At 43.1% G+C, this 27,112-nt stretch overlaps 1 protein-coding gene across 1 annotated transcript in view; it reads right to left on the bottom strand.

The window, feature by feature from the left end:
- Positions 1-27,112, bottom strand: part of LOC122558129 (mucin-6-like) — a 128,299-nt gene that overhangs the window by 42,990 nt on the left and 58,197 nt on the right. Inside the window, exons 4-6 of the mRNA XM_043706448.2 lie at positions 20,309-20,355; positions 6,924-7,033; positions 6,650-6,801 (exon numbers count right to left, since the gene is read on the bottom strand). Coding sequence (XP_043562383.2) covers positions 6,650-6,801; positions 6,924-7,033; positions 20,309-20,355 — 309 coding nt within the window. The remainder of the gene's footprint in view (positions 1-6,649; positions 6,802-6,923; positions 7,034-20,308; positions 20,356-27,112) is intronic.

The raw sequence follows: 27,112 nt of genomic DNA, 5'->3' as shown, positions 1-27,112 counted from the left end.
TAGGCAGGGTTTGTTTTCCTTGAAGCAGAGGAGGCTGAGGGGAAAATTTGAATAAGGTACACAAAATTATGAGCGGCACAGACACAGTAGATCATGGGAATTGTTCTTCCCATGGCACATGCATTAAGACCAGAGGGCAGAAGTTTAAGGTGAGGAATAAGTGGTTTAGAGAAGATCTGAGACGAAAAAGCGTTCATTCAGAAGGTGGCAGAAATATGGAACGTGCTCCCTAAGGAAGTGCCAGAGGCACAGGCAGAGGCAGGCACTCTCAGAACATTCAAGAAACATTTGGATGAACACTTAGAATGCCATAGCACAGCAGGCTATAGACTAAGTGGAGGTAATTGGGATTGTTTGTCGGTCAACATAGACATGGTAGACCAAAGGGCCTGTTTCTATGCTTTATGACTTTATGATAGCCACCATTAGGAACTATTCTGCATTTGATCTTCTTGGCAATGTAGATAAACTTATGCACAATTGGCTGAAAGTCTGAACAGTGTGATGATGTTGCTCTTTTAACAAGGTTATGTTGTCCTTGTTTTATTTTTCAGCAGGGTCATAAACGCAGAGGTTCCGGGTTATTGGTCTGAATGGGTGTTAGGGTTAATTTGATTACAGCTAACAGATATTGCCTCAGGCAAAAGGCTTTCAGTTTTAATTTAAAAAACACTTGTGCAACAAAAGGGGAGTGGCCAGTTCTCCTAGTTCAGCTTTTCCCTGGTTCAGTTTGTTTTGGTTTTAGCAGTCTGGCTGTTCAGAGCAAGCAGTTGGTTCTTTGAGGCTGCTGGTTAAGGAAACAGCTACTGAATCTCTCTGACATCTCTCTCTCCTGTAAGATCCTGTGTTTGATATTATGTTTTTTGCCAAGTGGTGTTTATGGGGATTGTTGCAGAAATTTAGAACAGCATTATTAAGTTGGGATAATCTATTGCGTTTTCAGATAGGTTAATTCATTCTGTATTCTGTTCTCTTTTGTTTGTGTTTCATTCAGTAATCTGTCAATAAATTCTGTTTTGTTTAAAACCATTTGCATCATTCCTGGAATATCCACTTTACACCTGCTCAAAACAACTGGAAAAGTTAGGATCTGAGCTACCTTCTTGAAATGTTTTGAGGGGATCTGGCCTGTTCCATAGCAACAGGGTCAGAAATAGTTTCAGACATCAGAGTAAAAAATACACTGCTATCTTTACAATTTTTTTGCAGGGCAGATTCCTGGACAAGAGCCACCTGATATGAAAAAGGAGACCTGTACAAGCAATGTTGAAGCTAGTAGCAGTAACCACCATTGTTGAAGGATTCTAGGTCAGTGCTAGGGAGGGAGGGGGACAGTATGGTTGCTCAGTGGTTAGCACTGTTGCCTCACAGCACTAGGGAAGCAGGTTCAATTCCATCTTCAGGTGACTGTGTGGCATTTGCTCATTTGACCCATGAATGCGTGGGTTTCCACCAGGTGAACTAGTATCCTCCCATAGTCCAAAGATGTACAGGTTAGGTGGCTTGGCCATGGGAAATGCAGCATTACAGCGATGGGGCAAGGGAGTGGGTCTGGGTGAGGTGCTCTTCAGAGCATTGGTTGGATTTGATGGTCTGATTGGTCTGGCTCAATGCGGTAGGGATTCTATGTTAGATGAGTTGGGCAATCAACTTAATAATTATCCAAGAGTTTGAGTGGGGCTTGAATCCTCTAACTTTTCCTGAGTAGTTAAGTGAGTTTAAATTCTTCATATTGTTATTAAAAGACGTTAAGAATTCTACCATGTTTTTGCCATTTACTCCACCTCCCTAAATCCTCCTAAAGCCTCTTTGTATTTTCCTAACACACATTCCCTCTTAGCTGTTGATTCTTCAGATGTGAATATATTATACTATGTTCCCACATCCTAGCTATTGATGCAGATTGGAATAGTTGGGGGTCTAATATTGATCATTGCAAAGTCCTACTCAACTTGAGAATAATCCGGCAAAAGTGAGTACTGCAGATGCTGGAGATCAGAGTAGAGAGTGTGGTGCTGGAAAAGCACAGCAGGTCAGGCAGCATTTGAGGAGCAGGAAAACCAACATTTCGGGCAGGTCTTTTTCAGCACGACACTCTCGACTAAGAATAACCAGCTGACTCATATTCAGTTTTCTGTCTTTGCGTAAATTTCCAATCTTACGCTGATGTAAGGTGTGTGAGTTACACATATATTAATGTAATTTATTAATTTATTTTAAAGATTGGATTTTGAACTAAGGAAATTGGGTTTTGGTCTCTCTATATGAAGGTGTACAGGTATTAACTTGTCAGTCTTTCTTCAACCACAAATGTTTGAAAACAGTATGAAAGATAGAGAGGATTCCTGAAATGATAACAGAAATCAACTTGCACAGTGAGAGTTTTATAATCACAAGGAGTAAACAATTGAAATGTTTCAGCCTGTTTTAGATTTAGAAGAGTCAGAAATTCTTTTTGTTTTGCTTAGGGGAAAAGCCTACAGCTTGTGAAACTTTTGGTTTCAGTTTACAGAAGTTCTTGTCAAAGTTTGAAGGAAAAGCATGAAAAAAAAGTTTCACTTGGAGAAAGTAATTGAATGAGATCAGTTCGAAACCCTATTGTAAGGGTTAATTTGAAAATTCCAGACAAAAATATTCAGTTAGAATCCTGCGAGGATTATAAAAAGCTACAAAACTCCAAGCTCAGTTGTAAGAACAAGAGACCTGATAGCCTCTTGCTCTCAAAACTAGGAATCAAAATGTACAATTAAATCAAATCTGTAAATGTGACAGAGAAGGGTGCACTCTTAGCTCAATAAGATTGCATTTTTACCATGTTTCAAAATCTTTTGCATTATGATATATGTAAATAGCTTGATTTATTCTATTTTATCTTTTTTTTGTGTAATAAACTTCTGTTTTGTTGCTAAAATTGAATATGCAACATTGTGTTGTCTATTGCTCATAAATCCATTTACTTTAGATTTAGATTTAGATTACTTACAGTGTGGAAACAGGCCCTTCGGCCCTACAAGTCCACACCGCCCCGCCGAAGCGCAACCCACCCATACCCCTACATTTACCCCTTACCTTACACTACGGGCAATTTAGCATGTCCAATTCACCTGACCTGCACATCTTTGGACTGTGGGAGGAAACCGGAGCACCCGGAGGAAACCCACGCAGACACGGGGAGAACGTGCAAACTCCACACAGTCAGTCACTTGAGGCGGGAATCGAACCCGGGTCTCGAGCGCTGTGAGGCAGCAGTGCTAACCACTGTGCCACCGTGCCCATGAGAATCTTTTCCAATAATTTCCCTACCACTGAAGTGACGCTCATAGGCCTGTAACTTCCGAGATCTTCCCTGTTATACTTCTTAAACAATGGAACAACATTGAATGTTCTGGGGCCTCATCTGGGTCAAAGAGACCCAGTGCTCCAGCAATTTTTCTTTTGCCTCCCTCAAAATTCTGGGCTAGATCCCATCAGGATCCAGGGATTTATCTACCTTTATACTTTTTAAGATGCACACCAAGTTTCACGAGCTAAAATCTTTCCAAAGCATTCCCTAACTGCTGTGAGTAATCTCCTTTGCCAAGGACAGACTACATTGAGACGTTACTCAACTCAGGATTTCTTGGAAGTGCCCAAAAAACTTTCTAAACTTTTCAGTTTTTCTTAGTTAAAACTAATTCTTGGCTATTCTAAAGCCAAAAGCAACATAATACTGATCAATGTTTTCACGCTCTCACCATATGCCTACACAATACAAATAACCCTCCTGTATTACTCCTGGAGGGGCATGTTAGTTAAAAAAATCATGGTTCTGGAAAAACTGACCTAGTTAATTATGAACCCCCTTTCCACAAACCGACTAACATCTATATTCCTCCTTAAAAATTGTTCTTACATAATTTAAATGTTATTCGATTGAAAGTGACAATGAAAATTACATCCATGACTCTTTATTTTCCTTTTCTGTTATATTAATCTTTTCATTGCTTAAACACTCCATAACACCCTGTAGGTTAATCCACTCATTTACTGCGGTTGAGTCCTTCATCGCACATGTCATTTTGATGAATGTTCACTACGCTCTAGTCAAAGATTCTGTTTAAGTCTGGTACTTAAAAATTAATATAATAGTTGATATTAAGAAGGAATTTTCCAAAGACTCTGGTGATGGAATGGAATGGGACATAACTTGTTGATTCCCACCCCTGTTCTCAATGTCCTGATTTTGATTAGATCAGGACAAAGGTTTGCTTACTGCATTGTAGACATATCCTAGGCCCTTGTACTTCTCATGAATTTAGACCAATGTTTCAAGGTCTCAGAAGGAGTTGTAAACCTTAGATGGATCTAAAATGTTCTGAAAGGTACCTTCAAAGGTTTTACCTATGAGTCCTAATACTAATTTATGACTCACCCATTTCCAATGACCTTTCATAACATTCATGCTGAACAGAGGCCTTCAAATCACTCCCTAACCAAGCTTCTTTTCACGCGTCAGTGGATACTCATATCCTCCATTTCTGCCCACACTCTCCACCAACCCTCAGTAGCACTATATACTCTTCATGCTAACTCATAGTACTTCCATGTAATTTCAACCATAATATGAAGAAGTAATCCACTGCATAGCAACAATGGCATGTGTGGACATACTTAAATATAGCCACTCCTATCTTCTTAAAAATGTTCTGCAATGGTGCTATAAAAATATCAATGACCCAGATCTGTAAAGTATCAGTAACAGAAACAAAGAACATGCTTAACTTGTATAAATAAATACTGAGCCATGATAAAAATAGATTACAGAATAAAAGGGTGTATATCTATTGATTCAGCAATGTTTTTCTTTTTGTACATCTATTTCATCAAAGAAAGCATTATGGAGGTCTGGGCTCAGCCAAACCGTATTATGTATGCTTGGCTGAGAGTCCTCATTGCTCCTAACAACAATCATAGCTGTCTTAAAACATCTCCTTCATATTTCAGAAATAAAAGTACTTAGCTCTGATCCGCCAATTACCTTTTAAAATACATTGTAGTTCATTGATTTAACAAATACCAATATCTCCAAATCAATTAATGTGTTTCATTTCTTATTCCTTCAACCATAAACAAAAAATCATAGTTTGTAAACTCCAGTTCTGTTGCCTGATTAAATTTAATTATAACCCATTACAGAAATGCTTCTTTTTTTCAATTTCATGTATTATTGCTTGTTCATAATTAATTTGAGTATTACCTGTGCAATGCAGACTGTGTGTTTTATGTATATTTTAATAATTTATTTAAGTTTGGGTTTTGGTTTTGAGTTACTAACATGTAGGCTTCCTGTGTTACTGAAGTTAATAATTACCTTGTATTTCTATGATCACAGTAATTTCTTTTCAAACTTTTTTTGAGGTATAGGTTTAGAATTAATGAGTTGTTTTTCTGTACATTCATAGGGTTTACGACACAATAATATAAATAAGCTCTAGTTTGGAAGGTTAAGGATGTTTTTTTCAGTTTAAGGATAACACCCATAGTTTTGAGAGAGGGCTATACATTAGGTTTTGAGCAGTCCTGTGCTGTCCTTTGGTGTAGGTGTTTATACAAACCAGTGCTCTTTTGAAGGTAAGTAAAACTTGATAGTTTTATAGCAAAGAGTTAATGTTGGGCTGAGACCAGAAGTGCTGGGATAAAACCCCGAAGAGTCTACTTCAATCTGAGCATATTCAAGTTAGGTGCATAAAAAATTCCAGAAAGAAGTTATGTGCAATTGCAGTCTAAAGGTTGAAGTGCCTTAAGCCTATAGATATGTGACAGACAGGCAGGCCTGCAGATGTACTATATGAGTGATCATTTGGGTATTATGCATGGTATGTTTTTGGATTTTGTACTGGAGTGTGCTTTTAGTATGATACCGACGTTATTTCCCTTTTCAATTTATGTAGGAATACTTGGGGATGAATATGATCAGACTTGTACTGCGTGCTAAATTTTTAAAAAAATTTGAATTAGAAGTAGTTAGTTTGATTCATTTAATTTTACCATTTCTTTTGTCAATAAAGTTCTGTTTTATTATTAAAGCAAAATGTGAGATATTGCATACTTATGGTTCAGCAAGAGACCAATTTGTTAAAGCTAATACCAAGCAAAATATGATCTATTAGGTTTCAGTCTAAGATCAGACTTTTCCAGTAATTAATACCAATAGTTGCTCCTTTGTTAGTTTTAAGGTTTTCAGTTTCAGGAGGTAATTTAAAATTTATTCAAAAACCTATTTATTTATTTTCCTGCCTTGTTCACTCCCAGTCACATTAAATTTTCTAAACAGCCCTGAAACTGTTATTTATACAAGTAGGTTTGAAGAAGTTGATGGAAGGATTAAATGCTATCACATGTGCATAATCTGACATTGTAGTAGTCTACTGAGGGAATGATGCATTATCATAGCAGTTAATTTTCTAACAACTAATTAGTTGGGTTACCATTACTCTGTTTCAATAATTCATGTGAAAATAAATGACTTCATGGCAATGGTTGAACAACAACAAGATGCATTGGCTAACAAATTTCCTTTGACTAAGACTTGTTTTTTGTCTTGCATACAACATAGTTGCTACTGTTTGTACAGCGGTCATTAAGAAAATAGAGGTCAAATATTTCTTACCACTTCATACAGTCCTTCACAATTACGTCATCCTGTCCATATGAATGCCCACCATATTCACATGAACAATTGTCAGGGTGAACACAGCCTTTTCCCTCATCCAGCACCAGACCATCCGGACATACACAACCAGATACACATTTTGTTGTTAACTGAGGAAATTGAATCAAATGTAATGGAAAATAATTAACTTAAATTTTACAATATATTGCACAAGGACAACTTTCATTGTTTAATCAGATATGTGAATCATACAAAATGTTTGCTTACTTACACATTGACCTTCTGCAGCCAGCATCTGACATGTTTGTGCACAAGCAGCTCCATATTCACCATCTTGCGCATTTGCACAGTTGAAGTAAACTTTAGGAGGATAGCAATGTTCTGAAAAGAAACAGAACATCTGTACATCAGTTTCAAAAGGTTTCTGTGCTATACTGCTTAAATTTAGTTGTTTTCTCGTTACGTATTGAATTATATACATAATATTCAAATGTGTCTATCTTATCCGAGCAACATTCCAGAGACATTTACACAAAAATAAACACCAAGATCAGACATCAGGTGGTGACAGTGAGAAGAGGGAACAGATGATGACACACAATTTTAACTGTACTCATTTTAAAATTTATATACTCTATTCTCAATTTTAAACATTTATAACATAACTTCCTATGTGAACTGCTGACACTGTAATTATACCTTACAGTAGCTTTGATGCTGTCAATTTAAGGGAAATAAAGTTAAGAGCTAAGTTTTCTAATCAAGGCAAGTGTTTTACTTTCAAAAGCAACTTCTCAAACTTCCAAATGTGCCTTTCCTGTCCATTAAACATTTTTATACCCCCTTAAGCCCGATGGTCTGAAAGAAAGTGGCAGCAGAGATAGTGAATTCATTGATTACAACATTTCAAATTCCTTGGATGCAGGAAAGGCAAAGCATCAGAAACTAGGAAACTACAGAGCAGTTAGCTTAACATGTATCACCAGAACATTTTTGGAAACTATTATTGAGGATGTTATAACAGGACATTTGAAAAATACAATTAATCAGAGTCAGCATGCCTTTATGAAGGGCAAATCATAATTGACTTATTCCTTGAAAATGTAAGAATCCTGCAAATGTAACATATCTGGGATTACAGAAGATATTTGATAAGAAGCTGCACAAAAGGTTAATACACAAGATAAGATCACATGAGATTAGCAGTAATGTTTTAGGATACAGATTTGGCTAATCGACAGCATGCACAGAATGAGGAAAAGCGGGTCATTTTCTGGTTGGCAAGATGCAAATATAGGATGCCACAGGGTTTGATCCTCAGGCCTCAACTATTTACAATCTATATTAATGATTTGGATGGAGGGATAGAAAGTTATGATAGCCGAAACTGCAGATCATGACAAAATAGGTAGGAAAATAAGCTACAATGAAGAAATAATAAATTTACAAATAGATATAGATAGGTTAGGTGAACGGCTAAAATTTGGCAGATGAAATGTGTGCAGGATTAAATGTGTGCAGGAATTGCAGAAAACGAATATGCAGGTTCAGCAGGTAATAAGGAAAGCAAATGGAATTTTGGCATTTATGACTAAAAGACTAGAGTATAAAAGTATTGAAGTGTTGTTGCAACTTTACTGGGTAGTAGTGACTCCCTATCTGAAATATTACACACAACTTTGGATTCATTACTTGAGGAGGAATATAGTTGCATTGGAGGTACTTCAGACTAGGCTCACGAGGTTTATTCTAGAGATGAGGGATTTGTTTTATGAAGAGAGATTGAATAGTTTAGGCTTACAATCTCAGGAGATCAGAAGAATAAGAAGAGATCAGAAGAATAGGAGGAGATCTAACTGAGGTGTATAACATGCTAACATGGACTGACAAAGCAAACATAGAAAGGATGCTTCCTCACGTGGGGTAATCCAGATCAAGAGGTCAGAATTTTAGGATAAGAGGTAGCAAACCTAAATAGAGATGAGGAAATATTTCCTCTCTCAAAGGGTCATGATTCTGTGTAATTAATTATCCCAAAACATGGTGGATACTGGGACACTGAGTAAATTTAAGGAGGAGATAGACAATTTTAAAATTTGTAATGGGCTGTAGAAATTGGAACAAGGTGGACTTCATTAACAATGAACTCCTTGATTGGGGTTAGCATGCCCTTCAGTTTAGGGTGGTGACTCTGTATTAGCTGGTGTATTATTGCTGTTTTGAGGGAAACCTGATTTCTGAACTGGCTGAATTATTTAGCTGGTTTGTTAACTTTTGTTTTTTTCAGTGAGGACTGATTTCTAAACTGCCTGATCCACACAGACAACTCTTCTCATTAGGGGGTTGTTGTTTCACTGGCTGGTTACAGCACATGTTACTCTTTTCTCCTCTTTGAGAAAAGGATAATGATTTTTGTAGCAGGGTTTAGCCCTTGGACTCTACTTTGCTTTTTGTATGTGTCTTCACTGTTTTTGGTGTTTGGACTGAGCCCTTCAGAGAAAATATATCTGACCAGATGAGCTCTTCCATGTGAAGACCTGGAACTGGGCCTCCGTAAAGACTCCTCACCTGTGTGCTAGGAGGTGAGCACTTGTATCCTGGAGTTTGGGAGTGTATCAAATCCCTGTGAGTTAACTGCTCCCTTATAATGTACTGTGTTCCTGTGAGTGGGCCTAGGTCTCAAAGGATGTGTCAGGCCTCAATGGAGACTGAACACCTGTATGCTGTGGGGTGTGCATTCCCTGCCTTCCAGAGTGGACTCTGCCCTTGGTTGTGGACTCTCTTTGCAATGGACTCTGCAGTTCAGAATGGACTTGCATTCTGACAATGCACTACTCTTCCTGGAACTGGACTCTACATTTTGGAGAGCGCTTTATGGTAATGGTATCTCCTACAAAAAGGACTGTTGTAATTGACTGTCTTGTTGCTTGTCTTGTGTCCCTAAGTCTGGCTGGTCTTATTGAGAGCTGGGAGGCTTAAGTTGTTCTGAAAGCTGTCACCCTGTGAGCTGGAGGGTAAGTAGGCAGGCAATCCTGCCAACCTGAAGGTTAGTAAGCTGTCGTGAAAGCTGGAGGGTGGGTAAGCCACCTTGATGCTCCCTGCCCCAAGAGCTGGAAGGTGGGTAGGCTGTTCTGAGTGCTGTTGTCTTGAGAAGGTGTAATTGTCACAGGTTGTCCTAGAGGTGGTTGGAAGGTGTAAGGGCAAACTTTGATTGGGACAGCTTCTGGGCTGCCCTGCATTCTGTATCCCAGAGAAGGGGACAAGCTATTTTAGAGGTGGCCAGAAGGTGCAAAGGATGGTTAGGGAAACTAGAAGGTGGGTAGGCTGTCTTGACTGTTGTTATCTGTGGTGGCGGGGGGTGGGTTGGGAAGCAGGATGGGCTCTCCTAGAGGTGGCTGGGAGAAGATTGGGGTGGACTGAGCTGGAAGGGGTGTAGGGGCAGGCTGCCTTCTTCAGAAGTGGGAGAGGTGGATTGCTTGGGATCTATTTTATGTACAACTCCTCTGTAATTGGACTGTCTTATGTACATGTAATTGTTATTGTTTGTGGTGATTGAAACTGGTTTTTGAGGTTTGTCCTAATTTCCCTGAACTGTTTGAATGGTAGGGTTTGGGGCCTGGCTTTGCTCCTCTCCCAGGGGATTTACTGCCCTCAGTTTAGGGCACTGACTGCTAGCTGCTGCTACAGCCAGTGTTACTGCTGTTTTTGGAAACCTGATTCCTGAACTAGCTGAATTATTTAGCCAGTTTGTAACTGGTATTCCTTTTGAGGACTGATGTCTAAACTGCCTGATTTAAACAGTTTCAGGAGTAACTCAGTTGTCATTAGGGGATTATTTAACTGGTTACAGCGTGTTACACTTTTTTTCTTTAGGAAAGGACTATGCTGATTTCATGGCAGGGCTTAGCTCTTGGACTCTAGTTTTCTTGTCTTCACTGTTTAGTGCTTTGTTTTAGTACTGAGCCCTTCTGAAAATACAGATGAGCATTCCTGTGAGTAGGCTTGATCTTAGCACTAGGCCTCTGCAAAGTCTGGACATGTGCTGAATGTGAGCACTTGCTGTATCGTGGAGTTTGGGAGTAGACTTTGCCTTCAAGAGTGGACCAAACCCCTAAGAGTTACCTTCCCCTTTAGATTCTGTTTTTAGCAATGGACTCTGCAGTTTGGAGTAGATGCCATTTGTGACAAGGCACTGATATACTGGCATGGACTCCACATTTTGAAGAGAACTGTTTATGGTCATGGACTCTGTACCAGAAAGGACTGGGAGGCTCATAGGTTGTCCTGAAACCTGCCACCCTGAGAGCTAGAGGGTGGGTAGGCCACTGATGCCAGTTGCCCCAACCACCAGAAAGTGGGTAGGTCATTGTAAGTACTGTCCTCCCAAGAAGGGGAAGTCAGGTGTCAGAGCAGCCAAGCACCAGAAGGTGTAGGGCTGTGCCAAGATCCAGAAGGCTTGTGGGAAGGAGATGGGCTGTCCTAGAGGTGGCCAGAATGTGGGTCTGGGCAGTCCACAGGCCAGATTGCTCATCCAAGTGGGCAAGAGCCCAAATGCTATAGGGGCAGACTGTACAGAAGGTGTAGGCCATTCTTGGCACTCATCAAGGCAGGTAATGGGGGCTGTCTGAGGTGGCTGGAAGATGCAAAGGGCAGTTAGGGAAGATGGGTAGGCTGTCCTGCCCATCATCTGGGGAGATGGGGAAGCCGGATGGGCTGTCCTAGAGGTGGTTGAAAGGTCGGGGCATAGGGGTGGGCTGACTTCATGGCTCGAAGGTGGGAGGAATGGGTGGGTTGCTGGGGTCTATATTGTATGAGAGAAAGTGAGGACTGCAGATGCTGGAGATCAGAGCTGAAAATGTGTTGCTGGAAAAGTGCAGCAGGTCAGGCAGCATCCAAGGAACAGGAGAATCGACGTTTCGGGCATAAGCCCTTCTTATGCACTTAATTGGACTCTTGTATGCATAAATGTCATTTCCAGTTTTGTAATGATTGAAACTGGGATTTGAGGCTTGTTATCATTTGATTGAACTAGTTGAACAGTAGGGCTTGGGGCCTGGTACAGAAACAATGTTAATTGTTTTGTAAACTGTACTCATGAATAAAATGATTTAAAACTTTTATTTAGGGTGCTGATTGGGCTACATGCAGTGTTACTGTTAACCTGGGGGCAATCAGGAAAGCTGATTGACCATACAACAGGAGCTGTAGAATCTCCTCAGTTTGGGGAACTGACTCTCCTGGCTAGGCCAGTCAGTGTCACTGCTGCTCTTGGTTCCCCTGAAACTGATCCTGAACTGCATAGCCAGTTTAACTGGTATTCCTTATTGAGGACTGATTTCTAAACTGCCTGATCGAAGTGTTACAGGTGCAATTCAGTTCTCATTAGGGAATTTTCACTGGCTGGTTATAGCCTTTACTCTTTTCTGTTCTTTTCTCAAAGTAAAAGTTTTGGGTTTTTGGCAGGGCTTGGCCTTTGGATTCTAGGTTTGTTGTTTTTGTACGTCTTCACTGTTTGGACTGAGCCCTTATCTGAAATTAAACTTTCAGATGAGCTGTTCCTGTGGGTAGGCCTCATGTCTGTAAAGACTGAACATCTGTGCTGGGAGGTGAGTACTTCCTGCATTCTGGAGTTTGCAGTGGACCAAACCCCTGGGTTAACTGCACCATTATTTATTGTGGGCCTGTTTCTGTGGACAAACCAGGCCTCTATGGAGACTGAACCTGTGCTGTGCATTTGCTGCCTTCAGAAGTGGACTCTGCCCTCTGTTGTGAATTCTGTTTTTAGCAGTGGACTCCATTACTGTCAATGTACTGTATACTGGAGTAGACTGGTCCTGGGAATGGACTCTACATTTTGAAGAACTCTTTATGGTGATGGACTGGGTACTAGAAAGGGCTTTGTTGTAATTGACAGTCTCATTGCTTATCACCTGCACTGTCTAGTGTCCCCACATCTAGCAGGCATCTGAGCAGAGAGGCTCATAGGTTTCTTGAAAGCTCAGAGCTGAAGGATGGGTAGGCCACCTTGATGCCAGTTGTCCTGAGCCAAAAGGTGGGTATGCTGTTCTGAGTTCCTTCTTCCCAAGAAGGCTTGTGGGCTGTCCTAGAGGTGGTCAGAAGGTGTGAGAGCAGCTGAGCTCAAAGTTTGGGAGAAGATTTGTAGTTCAGGTGCATGTTGTTGTGGTTCTGTTAGCCAAGCTGGGAATTTGTGTTGCAGACATTTTGTCCCCTGTCTAGGTGACATCCTCAGTGCTTGGGAGCCTCCTGTGAAGTGCTTCTGTGATGTTTCGTCTGGCATTTATAGTGATTTGTATCTGCTGCTTCCAGTTGTCAGTTCCAGCTGTCTGCTGCAGTGGCTGGTATATTGGGTCCAGGTCGACGTGGTTATCGATCAAATCTGTGGATGAGTGCCATGCTTCTAGGAATTCCCTGGCTGTTCTGTTTGGCTTGTCCTATAATAGTAGCATTGTCCCAGTCAAATTCATGTTGCTTGTCATCTGTCATCATAACAGCACACAAACCAACTCAGACAACTCACCAGGACGAAGGACTCGATACCCAACATGAGCAAAACCAACGTAGTGTACAAAATCCCATGCAAGGACTGCACAAAACACTAGATAGGACAAACAGGAAGACAGCTAACGATCGATATCCATGAACACCAACTAGCCACAAAACGACATGACCAGCTATCCTTAGTAGCCACACACTCAGATGACAAGCAACATGAGTTCAACTGGGGCAACTACTATTATAGGACAAGCCAAACAGAACAGCCAGGGAATTCTGAGAGGCATGGCACTCATCCACAGATTCTATCAACAAACACATCGACCTGGACCCAATATACCAGCCACTGCAGTGGACAGCTGGAACTGACAACTGGAAGCAGCAGATACAAATAACTATAAATGTTGGAGGAAACATCACAGAAGCGCTTCACAGGAGGCTCCCAAGCACTGAGGATGTCACCTAGACAGACAGGGGACAAAACGTCTGCAACATAAATTCCCAGCTTGGCGAACAACCACAACAAAGAGCAGCTGAGCACCAAAAGTGTAGTGGGCTGAAATCCAGAAGGCTTGTGGCTACCCTGTATGCTTCCCTTCAGGGAAGGGGATGGGCTGTTCTAAAGGTGGTTGAAAGGTGTCAAGGCCATCCACAGGCCAGATGGCACATCAGGGGGAAAGACCAATGGTATGTAGGGGCAGACAGCTGGAAGGTGGGTAGGCCATCCTCAGCACTGTTGCCCCAGGCAGGTACCAGGGCAGGCTGTCTGAGGTGGCAAGAAGGTGCAAAGGACAGTTAAGGAAGCTGGATACACCATCCTGACCACTGTTGTCCTGGGGCTGTTGGGGAACAGGATGGGCTATCCTAGGAGTAGTTGGAAAGTCGGGGTGGAACTGAGAACCAGAAGGGGCATAGGGGCAGGCTGCCTTCAAGTAGCCAGAAAGTGAGGGATGGGTGGGTTGCAGGAGAGTCTGTATTTTATGGACTTGTGTAATTGGACTGTCTAAATGTACTTTGTACTGTTTTGTAGTGATGGAAAATGGGCTTTGAGGTTTGTCCTCCTTTCCTGAAAACTAGTTGAATGGTAGGGTTTGGGGGCCTGCCTTTGCTGCCACTCTCCCTTGCAAAATTTTGTGTATAGCTGTTAATGTTAACTTTTGTAAACTTAAAACCTGGACATTTAGAATCTCCCAGTTTAGGGCACTGCTGGCTAGGCTAGTGTCACTGCTAAGTTCTCCAAAAAGCAGAAACTGATTTTGAAACTGGCTGGCTTACAAAGCTAGCATTCTTTTGTAGTCTGATTTTGAAATTGCCTGACTTAATGTTTCAGGTGTAATTCATCCCTCATTAGGAAACTCTTTCACTGGCTGGGTACAGCCTGTTTCTCCTTTTTTGAGAAGATCTGATTCTGTGGCAGGGCTTAGCCCTTGTACACTGGTGTTCTTGTATGTCTTCACTGTTTTTGGTGTTTGGACTGAACTTGTGGTGGTACATCCAGATGAGCTATTCCTGTAGGTAGGCCTCAAGACTCCTCAGCGTTGGTGGTGAGCACTTGCAACATCCTGGAGTTTGGGAGTAGACCCTGCCTTTGGGAGTGGACCAAACCCCTGAGTTAACAGCAGCCTTACAATTTACTGTGGGCCTGGTTCTCAAACTATGGAGTCTGAACACCTGTGCTATGGGGTGTATTTGTTCCCTTCAGGAGTGGACTCCACCCTTGCTGTGGATTCTGTTTTTAGCAATCTACTGTACATTGGAGTGGACTCCATTCCTGGGAATCGACTCTACATATTGAAGAAAAGTTTATGGTAATGGACTGTCTTGTTGCTTGTTGGGTTTATCACCTGCACTTGTGTCCCTGGGTCTAGCAGGCCTTTGAGCTGAAGGCTCATAAGTCAACCTGAGCTAGAGGGTGGGTAGACTGTCCTCAGTGCTGTCACCTTGGGCAGGTACTGTGGCAGGCTGGCCCAGAGGTGGCCAGAAGGTGGGTAGTCCTCCAGTCTCCACGGAGGACAGGTTTGCCTAGAGGTGGCCAGAAGGGGTGTGGGCTGCCTTAGTGGCTAGGTGGGAGGGTTGGGTGGGTTGCCAGGGTGTCTGTAATATACTGTTATATTCAGTAAATTGGACTGTCTGATTGCATTTACTGTTTCACCTTTTGATAAGGTGGGATTTGAGGTTGGTCCTCTTTTCCTTGTGAATGGGTTGTAAGGTGGAGTTTGGGGTTCTGGCTTTGCCCCTTTCCCTTTAAATTTGTTTTTTGTAAACTGCTGTTCATCGTTTTGTCAAACAGTAAAAATTACAATTCAGAATCTTGTTAGCTCAGGACTGACTGAGCTGGCTGGCCACAGCCTTTGTACTGCTTTTCATTTGATTTTGGGAACTTGATTCATGAACTGGCTCATCTGCATAGTTTAACTGGTATTCCTTTTGAGGACTAATTTCTAAACTGGCTGATTTAAAGTCTGTTACAGATGAGAACAAATTACATAGAATTAACTCTAAGCTGGTGGGCCACAGCCAGTGCACTGTGTACATGTAAATGGTGACTTCCAGAGAGGATACCAGCCTCTGCAGTATTTTAAGGTTGAAGGATTATGGAGTAGGCTGGAAAGTGTAATTGAGATGAGATCAGACATGATCAAATAGGTGACTGGGTCCACTCAAGGAGCTGAATTGTCTCCTTCTGCTTGTAATTATGTTCTGTCCTATATTTGTGGCCAAGACCATAGCTACTTTCACTCATGATTTGGAGATGCCAGTGTTGGACTGGAGTGTACAAAGTTAAAAATCACACACCACCAGGTTAGTCCAACAGGTTTAATTGGAAGCACAAGCTTTCAGAGCACCACTCCTTCAGATGATAGTAGACACAATTGAGGCACAATTTAGAGCAAGAATTTAGTGATTTGACAAATTATACATCAAAAAAATCCTGTCTTTCATCTGTTCAAATAACAGTTTCTTGTGTAAATATAACCTTTTAAAAGTAGAATTCTCAGGTTAGCTATAAGTTGAAACTTTATTGCTGGAACAGCACAGCAGGTCAGGCAGCATCCAGGGAACAGGAGATTCGACGTTTCGGGCACAGGCCCTTCTTCAGGAAGGGCCTGTGCCCGAAACGTCGAATCTCCTGTTCCCTGGATGCTGCCTGACCTGCTGTGCTGTTCCAGCAATAAAGTTTCAACTTTGATCTCCAGCATCTGCAGACCTCATTTTCTCCTCCAGGTTAGCTATAACAATTGATGTTAGCTAGACAATATGTTGAAGGTGTTAGCCCCCTGTGTTCTGCCTATTCCATGATTTAGATTGTTTTCACTTAGATTTGAATTTGTTTTGCATGAATTCAAGCAGCTGTTGAGCAAAGTACAATGTAACTACTACAAATTCACCCCACAATGTGCATGTTCGTCTGTCTGGGTTGGCGTTTGTGTAATGTTTCAAGTCTGAGGGAGGGTGGGGGGGTTGAGTGTCTAAGTCTGTACAGTGCAATGGTGGTCATCTGTAATGTGACATGAGCCCAAGGTCCTGATTGAGGCCCTCCCTATGGCCAAGAACTTCCCCACACCTCCACTGCTTGCCTTTAAACAACTGCCAAACAAACAATGATCTGTTTTGAGGTTTGTAGCAAGCTGCCTGGTTCTTGGGACAACTCCATATAACCCTGTCACATTAGGTGCTGCAAGACTTCAGTGTGGACATGGGTACCATCATTACATGTGGGGACACCCCACTTTGTACATGGCAGGTACTCATGTGACTCCACCAACATTGTATCTTATACATGGCAGGCAAGAATGCCCTGAGGCATGGTACATAGGGAAACTGAGCAAAGGCTACAAATGGGCACTGCACAACAACAGGAATGTTTCTCTCCCAGTTGGGAACACCTGTCATCCAGGACATTTGACCTCCAACCTTTGGGTGACTATCCTCCAAGGTGGACTTTGGGACAGGCAGCAGTGAAAAGTGGCTGAGCAGAGGCTGATAGATCTAAGTTTGGTACTAATAGGAAGGGCCTCAACTGGGATCTTGGGTTCATGTTACATTACAGGTGACCACCATTGCCCTATACACATGCACACACTCTCACCCTTACAGACACACCCACATTCTCACAGGCATCCTCTCCAACTTAGACCACTCTACACTTGCACACACTTTCAGACACTTTCAACCCCCCCACCCCAGACTCCCACATTCCCAGCACCCCCTCAGACTTAAGATATTCTACACATACATACTCTCTCCACTCAACCTCCAACACACAGACCCACATGCACACTTTGTAGGGTGAATTTGTATGTGTGGAGTTAATTGTACTTTGCTCAAACTGCATGAATTCATGTAAAACTCTCATCTAAAGTGAGATAACAATTGATCTAAACATCATGGCATACACAGAACACAGGGCTAACACCTTCAACATTGTCTAGCTAACATCAATTGTTGCAGCTAACCTGAGAATGCAACTTTTAAAGATTTTGTGATTTTTCACATGAAAGTGAAACTGGTATTCAAACAGATGAGAAACTCAACAGACAAGGTATTAATGTATAATTTCAGTTAATCATACTGTAAATTCTGTGCCTTACAATTGTCATCCACTATCACCTGATGAAGGAGCAGCACTCCAAAAGCTCGTGTGCTTCTAATTACTATAATCTGGTGTTGTGGTTTTTATCCTTGTACTCAGCTATCTTTTTAGCATCGTACCCATTTAGTTAACTAATATCAATGTCTATCTGCTTGTGACCTGATGTAAGTTGCTGCTGTTTTTCAGACGACTCCCCTAAAGCTGCTACTTCACACTCTATTCTCCATAGAAGCAGACAATGACACAAACTGGATATGCTGCAATGTTTATCTTCACTCATGATTCAGATGCCGGTGTTAGACTGGGGTGTACAAAGTTAAAAATTACACAACACCAGGTTATAGTCCAACAGGTTTAATTGGAAGCACACTAGCTTTCGGAGCGACGCTCCTTCATCAGGTGATCAGGCAATTGTGTGATTTTTAACTATCTTCACTCAAGCCTCCTTCCACCATTGTTAATCTAATTGACAATCATTCTGATACATCCTCTCTCCTATTCAATTTTCCTTTAAATTCAAATTGGTAGTTACCTCAAATCCAAGAGCTAGCTCCAATTTTGAACTCTTTCAGAATTCCTGAACACACTCTTTAGCCAACTGAATCCAATGGACTTCAATTTTCACCCTAACTGCAAGTGTAACTATCTTACAAGTAACCGTATCAAACCCACATAATCTTAAACCTTGGATCACTATCCAATTCTCTTAAATGTGAGCCCCAGCCTTCTCTCTTTCAATACTTCATTCACACTTTTGTACCTTCAGTGCTTGATTTGAACAAGATGGAAACAAATTGTTCATAGTATGTGCATTGTAAACATGATTCAAACTAACTTGTTTTCTAATACAATTTCTCTGGCTTAAAACCTTTGACTCTTAATGCCATAAATGTATCTGTAGACACTTTCTAATCAATCTGTTCACTATGGAACTGCACACCTTGAAACAGGTGGCACTTGAAACCAGACCACCTGACCTGAAGGAACTGTACCACTAATCACAAGCTAAAATGTAGCTACCATGTTATACTGTTGTACAATTACCATCGTATATCACTCCCTTCAGAACTTTGTCTCTCTATCATTTTAGACACTTTGGGTAAAATATTGTGATAGTGACAAGGCTCTTATCTGCCAGATTCCCAGGTCACCTTGTCTGTGAAGACCCTTTCCACCTTGTTACACAAAGGTATTTATCAGGCAAGCAGCTGACCATGGAACAACTCCTTACTGAGAGCAATGTCTAATACCTAGCAACTCCTCTGCAATCAATGACAGTAGAAGGCAAAGCTTTTGTCAGTTCTGCACCCAGTTGAGGTTGGACCAGGCACCTAAGTCATTGCAGGAAGGGGATCACAGCATAGGATTGTGAGGACAGCCAGGAAACAAGGGTATGACTGTTTTTAAGTGGACTTTCATCATGAGGAAACAGCCTGAGTTGTAGAGTCTTACAGCAGAGATAGGCCCTTTGGTCCAAACAGGTCTGTGCCAACCAAAATGTCTACCTGGACTAACCCCACCCCCCCCCCAACCTCCTTGCACTTGGCCCATATCCTTCTAAACCATTCCTATCTATGTATTTGTCCAAATGTTAATGTCCCCACTGCAGCCACTTCTGCTGGCAGCTCACTCCATATATGTACCACCCTAGTTTTAAAAACCAAATTGTCCCTCTGGTTCCCTTTTTACTCTTTCTTTCCCCTCAATGTAAACAAATTCCCTCTAGTTCTAGATTCCTCAACCCTGGGGGAAAAAGACTGAGTGCATTCACCCTCTCCATGCCTCTCATGATCTTAGAGGTATATAAGATTCCCACTTCAGTCTCCTACACAAGAAAAACTCATAGCTTGTCCAACCTTTCCCTAAACTTGGACCGTTGAGTCGTGGTAACATGGTTGTAAATTTATTCTCTACTCTTTCCAGTTTAATGTCCTTTCTACAAGCAAGGTGACCAAAACTGAACACAATACTCCAAGTGCAGCCTCACCAATGTCCTGTACAACTGCACCATAATTTCCCAATTTCTATACTTGCTGCTCTGACTGCAGAAGGCCAGTGCCCCAAAAGCCTTGCCATCCTGTCTACCAGTGACTCAACTTTCACAGAACTGTGTACCTGAATTCCAAGGTCCCTCTGTTCCACCACTCAGTTTTTAATTGTCAAACCCCTTAACAATGCTATATGTTTCAATGAGGCAATCTTATAAATTTCAACAATGTTGAGTCCCATCTGCTTCATAAGAGATCCCCTCTGTATGGAGGATCATTCTGGTGATTAACTGATATTTTTATATTTACCTAAATTATACATATTTCAGGAATTATTTTCTCTGCTTTCCTCATACTTATGACACACTTCCCACCTTTCTCAATCCTCACACTGCTCCATCTCCTTTGTTCCTCCTTTTTTCATTGCTGCTTCCTCCCCATTCTCTCAACAGCTTCAACCCAAGACAATCTAACTGCACATTTTTCCAGGAGGTATGATATTCACCCAGATAACTACTCCAAAAATAATTAAACACAATAAAACTGCATCTTTGCTCTTACCCTGAGGATCCTGACCAGTGCACTTCAGATTTCCATTCTCACACACACTGTCAATAAAAAAAAAACAATTTACATTTGTTAATAATTAGGTTTTTTGCACATGTTCATTTCAAATTGAATGTTCAGCACATCATTCTTATGGTAGAAGAATGAATTGTTAACTACTGACCTTTACGGTAAGCCCCTCAATCATTTCTCTCATTCTCATTTCTGAGAGTTGGGCCATGATTGTCCAAGAGAAAAGTCCATACTTACAAGCAAAGTACTGCTGTGGTTTGCCAATGCCTTCTGCAGGATGGCTGACTGGGAATTTATCCCACTCCTATTCACCAGATGTACTTGATGGATTTCCAGCCTAGTAATCAACCTGACGAATCACGTTAGAAACATACCTTCTATAAATAAGACCTGCTGTGGAATTTAAAGTCTAGAGTTCTGGCCCAGAGATGAAACCCTAATATGGCACAAGTACTCCCTCCAAAAGAATAATGAGGAGAAGTACTGAAGGGACTGACATCCTTGGAGGTTGATAAATTACTACAGCCTGATTGGTGGAGTGCAGGTAAATGAAGCAGAGAAAAATCTTGTATGCTCTGAGGATCATTTTCCAATCCTCACCAGTCATGAAATGTACTGTTTTGTTTTAATATCTTCATATCAGCAAAATAATTACAGGCCAATTTGTCTGACTTTGGTAGTGGGCAAACCTTTGGAATCAATTCTGAAGGAATTCATGAACTAGATAGATTTCTAATAATTGATAATGGCTACATGGTTGCCATTAGCTAGCTGTATATACCAGTTTCTTTTCACTGAATTCAAATTTTACCATTTCCCAGAACGGAATGTAAGTTAGCAGCAAGCTAACTGCTGGAAAATGGAATTAGAATAGGTGGTTGTTTATGATCAGCAGAGATGTACCTTTTTTTTCTGTGCTGCAGTTCTCTTTGATTCTATAATAATAGTTAAAATGATAAGCACACAGAACTCCCCAATTTACCTACTTTTAGATCCATCAACAGAAAGCATGGACCAGGCTGCTGTACTTAGAATCTATTTTTAATAAATAGACATTCTTAACTACAGATAAACTATCCTGAACCATCGACATAGAATTCTACCACTCAAAACTCTTACCATTATAAACTCCTCTTCTATACACATAGACAGACCGACACAGATAAGAAAAATAAGAATGTCATGGGTGGAGGAAAAGACTGGGAAAGCAGTTCAGTGGTCTCTCCACAGAAACACTGAGAACTTTTGTGCTGATCAGAACACTACTTTTGATATCCATTCTCCAGATAATTTCACCTGTTTGCAAGAGGCTCAGGGTAACTGGTTCTAACTTATAAAAGTCTTTGACTTATCAATTTAAAAATTAGTTTAAAGCACCGTGAAAGAGAAAATAAGTTGAATATCTTAAGGTTCAAGCTTCATTTTACTGAAGTGAAAAGTGACAGCTCCTGCCTTTGAAGAGGTCCATGTGCTTCTCCCCTTCACACCACTAAAACATACAGCTACCTAGGAGCCAATCACATAAATGTTGGCAGACAGAAGTCTTTGTCATCACTAATTAGTCCACACACAAATCAGCTACTTCTTATCAGCCAAAGCTCCGTTCACACGCAACACTTACTTCAGCTTACCAGAATGCTTGAATCAAAAGCTGTGTATCAGGTTACTTGCTTTTAAGAAGGTGTAGTAACATTTCAAAAATGTTTTAAAGCAGTTATTTTCCTAATTCAGTGTACAATTAAAACAAAAATTTAAAAAAACTTATTACGTCAGAATCAATCTGATTTTTATTGTACTTTTTATTCTGTAAACATATTCATCTCCTCACTATCTAGCCTGTTATTGACTTGACACTCACTGAATTTTCCTCTATCTGTCGTAGTTACAACATATTCACATCATTGAGTTTCTGTTTGGCTTCAGTAGGTCCTGCAAGTGGACCTTTTAAAGGTTCCCCATAAACAGGTAGCAATAGTAAACTGTGTCTTGTGCCACGAAATTTGAAGCTTTGGTATTTTTACTTGCTCTAGCTTCAAGTTTGTTCAATTATTTAAATGCTTTTGGCCATCTGACATATTTTGGTTTATTTTTCCAAAGATTTGACACATCAGTTTGTTGTCCCTGAACAGTGATTTATAATTTTTTCTTCAATTTAATGATCTTGACACCTCCTGCCCATATCAGTTCAAAAAGACTGAATCTTGTGGGCCTGTTAGCGATATCTGTAACAAGGGAATTTCGTTGTACCAATCATTATATTCTTGATAATACGTTTGATGTCATCTTATGATTATGATGTTAAGCTGAAGACATACATTGCTTTATTTCCAAACAATTCACTATTTCACAATATTTATGACCTACAATTCAAATCCTGATCTGGTTATATTTCTTGAAGCAATTTCTGGAATGTATTCTGGTTCAAATTCATGCAATCCCATGAATGATATGTGCAACCGCAATTTAGCTGGAAAAATATGGTAATGGCAGCTGAAAATGGTTGGGTCTCAGGCAGCACTTTGAAGAATTCCTGCAGTGATGCCTTGGGACTGAAATGACTGAATTCCAACAACTACAATCATGTTCGTTTGTGTTTGCCATGGCTATAACTGGTGGAGAGTTTTCCCTGATTCCTTTTGAATCCAGTTTTACTAGGTCTTCTTGATGTCACATTTGTTCAAATATGACCTTAATATGAAGTCACTCTTACCTACCAGGAGAAAGTGAGGACTGCAGATGCTGGAGATAAGAGCTGAAAATGTGTTGCTGGAAAAGCGCAGCAGGTCAGGCAGCATCTAAGGAGCAGGAGAATCGACGTTTCGGGATTGAGCCCTTCTTCAGGAATGAGGAAAGTGTGTCCAGCAGGCTAAGATAAAAGGTAGAGAGGAGGAACTTTGCGGAGGGGCGTTGGAAATGCGATAGGTGGAAGGAGGTCAAGGTGAGGGCGATTGGCCGGAGTGGGGGTGGGGCCGGAGAAGTCAGGAAGAAGATTGCAGGTTAGGAAGGCGGTGCTGAGTTCGAGGGATTTGACTGAGACAAGGTGGGGAGAGGGGAAATGAGGAAACTGGAGAAATCTGAGTTCATCCCTTGTGGTTGGAGGGTTCCTAGGCGGAGGATGAGGAAGCTCTCCAACCATTCTTCCTCCAACCATTGTGTTGCTATGGTCTGGTGATGGAGGAGTCCAAGGACCTGCATCTCCTTGGTGGAGTGGGAGGGGGAGTTGAAGTGTTGAGCCACGGGGTGGTTGGGTTGGTTGGCCCAAGTGTCCCAGAGGTGTTCTCTGAAACGTTCCGCAAGTAGGCGGCCTGTCTCCCGATATAGAGGAGGCCACATCGGGTGCAGCGGATGCAATAAATGATGTGTGTGGAGGTGTAGGTGAATTTGTGACGGATATGGAAGGAACCCTTGGGGCCTTTGAGGGAAGTAAGGGGGGAGGTGTGGGCGCAAGTTTTGCATTTCTTGCGGTTGCAGGGGAAGGTGCCGGGAGTGGAGGTTGGGTTGGTGGGGGTGTGTGGATCTGACGAGGGAGTCACGGAGGGAGTGGTCTTTTCGGAACGCTGAAGGGGAGGGGAGGGAAATATATCCCTGGTGGTGGGGTCCGTTTGGAGGTGGCGGAAATGACGGCGGATGATACGCTGTATATAGAGGTTGGTGGGATGGTAGGTGAGGACCAGTGGGGTTCTGTCCTGGTGGCGGTTGGAGGGGCGGGGCTCAAGGGCGGAGGAGCGGGAAGTGGAGGAGGTGCGGTGGAGGGCATCGTCGATCAAGTCTGGGGGGAATTTTCGGTCTTTGAAGAAGGAGGCCATCTGGGTTGTACGGTATTGGAACTGGTCCTCCTGGGAGCAGATGGGGCGGAGACGAAGGAATTGGGAATACGGAATGCCATTTTTACAGGGGGCAGGGTGGGAGGAGGTGTAGTCTAGGTAGCTGTGGGAGTCGGTCGGATTATAGTAAATGTCAGTGTTGCTTCGGTCGCCTGAGATAGAAATGGAACGGTTGAGGAAGGGGAGGGAGGAGTCTGAGACGGTCCAGGTGAATTGGAGGTCAGGGTGGAAGGTGTTGGTAAAGTGGATGAACTGTTCAACCTCCTCGTGGGAGCACGAGGCTGCGCCGATACAGTCATCGATGTAGCGGAGGAAAAGGTGGGGGGTGGTGCCAGTGTAGCTGCAGAAGATGGACTGTTCCACATATCCTACGAAGAGGCAGGCATAGCTGGGGCCCATGCGGGTGCCCATGGCTACTCCTTTGGTTTGGTGGAAGTGGGAGGATTGGAAAGAGAAGTTGTTCAAGGTGAGGACCAGTTCAGTCAGTCGAAGGAGGGTGTCAGTGGAAGGGTACTGGTTGGTACGGCGGGAAAGGAAGAAGCGGAGGGCTTTGAGTCCTTCGTGATGGGGGATGGAGGTGTACAGGGACTGGATGTCCATGGTGAAGATAAGGCATTGGTGACTGGGGAAGCGAAAATCATGGAGGAGGTGAAGGGCATGGGTGGTGTCCCGAACGTAGGTGGGGAGTTCTTGGACTAAGGGGGACAGGACCGTGTCGCGGTATGCAGAGATGAGTTCGGTGGGGCAGGAGCAGGCTGAGACAATGGGTCGGCCGGGGCAGTCAGGTTTGTGGATTTTGGGCAGGAGGTAGAAACGGGCGGTGCGGGGTTGTGGCACTATGAGGTTGGAGGCGGTGGATGGGAGATCCCCTGAGGTGAGGAGGTGATGGATGGTCTGGGAGATGATGGTTTGGTGGTGGGAGGTGGGGTCATGGTCAAGGCGTCAGTAGGTGGAGGTGTCTGCGAGCTGGCGTTTAGCCTCAGCGGTGTAAAGGTCGGTGCGCCAAACTACTACCGCACCTCCCTTGACCATTTGATAGTATGGTTGGGGTTGGAACGGAGGGAGTGGAAGGCTGCAGGTTCCGAGGGTGAGAGGTTGGAGTCGGTGAGAGGGGTGGAGAAGTTGAGGCGGTTAATGTCGCGGCAGCAGTTGGCTATGAAGAGATCGAGGGCAGGTAAGAGGCCAGCACGGTGTGTCCAGGTGGATGGGGTGTGTTGGAGGCAGGAGAAGGGGTCGTCAGAGGGTGGGCAAGAATCCTGGTTGAAGAAGTAGGCGTGGAGGCGATGGAAGAATTGTTCGATGTCACACCGCGTGTTGAACTCTTTAATCCGGGAGCGTGGGGGAATGAAGGTGAGACCTCTGCTGAGGGCTGATCTTTCATCCTCAGAGAACACCCTCCTTCGACTGACTGAACTGGTCCTCACCCTGAACAACTTCTCTTTCCAATCCTCCCACTTCCTCAAAACCAAAGGAGTAGCCATGGGCACCCGCATGGGCCCCAGCTATGCCTCCCTCTTCGTAGGATATGTGGAACAGTCCATCTTCCGCAGCTACACTGGCACCACCCCCCACCTTTTCCTCCGCTACATCGATAACTGTATCGGCACTGCCTTGTGCTCCCACGAGAAGGTTGAACAGTTCATCCACTTTACTAACACCTTCCACCCCGACCTCCAATTCACCTGGACCGTCTCAGACTCCTCCCTCCCCTTCCTCAACCGTTCCATTTCTATCTCAGGCGACCGAATCAAGACGGACATTTACTATAAACCGACCGACTCCCACAGCTACCTAGACTACACCACCCTGCCCCCTGTAAAAACGCCATCCCATATTCCCAATTCCTTCGTCTCCGCTACATCTGCTCCCAGGAGGACCAGTTCCAATACCGTACAACCCAGATGGCCTCCTTCTTCAAAGACCGAAAATTCCCCCCAGACTTGATCGACGATGCCCTCCACCGCACCTCCTCCACTTCCCGCTCCTCCGCCCTTGAGCCCCGCCCCTCCAACCGCCACCAGGACAGAACCCCACTGGTCTTCACCTACCACCCCACCAACCTCTATATACAGCGTATCATCCACCGTCATTTCCGCCATCTCCAAACGGACCCCACCACCAGGGATATATTTCCCTCCCCTATCAGCGTTCCGAAAAGACCACTCCCTCCGTGACTGCCTCATCAGATCCACATCCCCCACCAACCCAACCTCCACTCCCGGCACCTTCCCCTGCAACCGCAAGAAATGCAAAACTTGCGTCCACACCTCCCCCCTTACTTCCCTCCAAGGCCCCAAAGGATCCTTCCATATCAGTCACAAATTCACCTACACCTCCACACACATCATTTATTGCATCTGCTGTACCCGATGTGGCCTCCCCTATAGCGGGGAGACAGGCCGCCTACTTGCGGAACGTTTCAGAGAACACCTCTGGGACACCCGGACCAACCACCCCGTGGTTCAACACTTCAACTCCCCCTCCCACTCCACCAAGGACATGCAGGTCCTTGGACTCCTCCATCACCAGACCATAGCAACACAATGGTTGGAGGAAGAGCGCCTCATCATCCGCCTAGGAACCCTCCAACCACAAGGGATGAACTCAGATTTCTCCAGTTTCCTCATTTCCCCTCCCCCCACCTTGTCTCAGTCAAATCCCTCGAACTCAGCTCTGCCTTCCTAACCTGCAATCTTCTTCCTGACTTCTCCACGCCCACCCCCACTCCGGCCTATCACCCTCACCTTGACCTCCTTCCACCTATCGCATTTCCAACGCCCCTCCGCCAAGTCTCTCCTCCCTTCCTTTTATCTTAGCCTGCTGGACACACTTTCCTCATTCCTGAAGAAGGGCTCAATCCCGAAACGTCGATTCTCCTGCTCATTGGATGATGCCTGACCTGCTGCGCTTTTCCAGCAACACATTTTCAGCTCACTCTTACCTACTCTCTGGAATTCAACTC

Source organism: Chiloscyllium plagiosum, unplaced genomic scaffold, assembly GCF_037043375.1.
Source record: "Chiloscyllium plagiosum isolate Xiang-an unplaced genomic scaffold, Cpla_swu_hap1 HiC_scaffold_18, whole genome shotgun sequence".
In the NCBI taxonomy this organism is placed as follows: domain Eukaryota; kingdom Metazoa; phylum Chordata; class Chondrichthyes; order Orectolobiformes; family Hemiscylliidae; genus Chiloscyllium; species Chiloscyllium plagiosum.
This window is presented reverse-complemented; position numbering and strand designations above follow the sequence as displayed.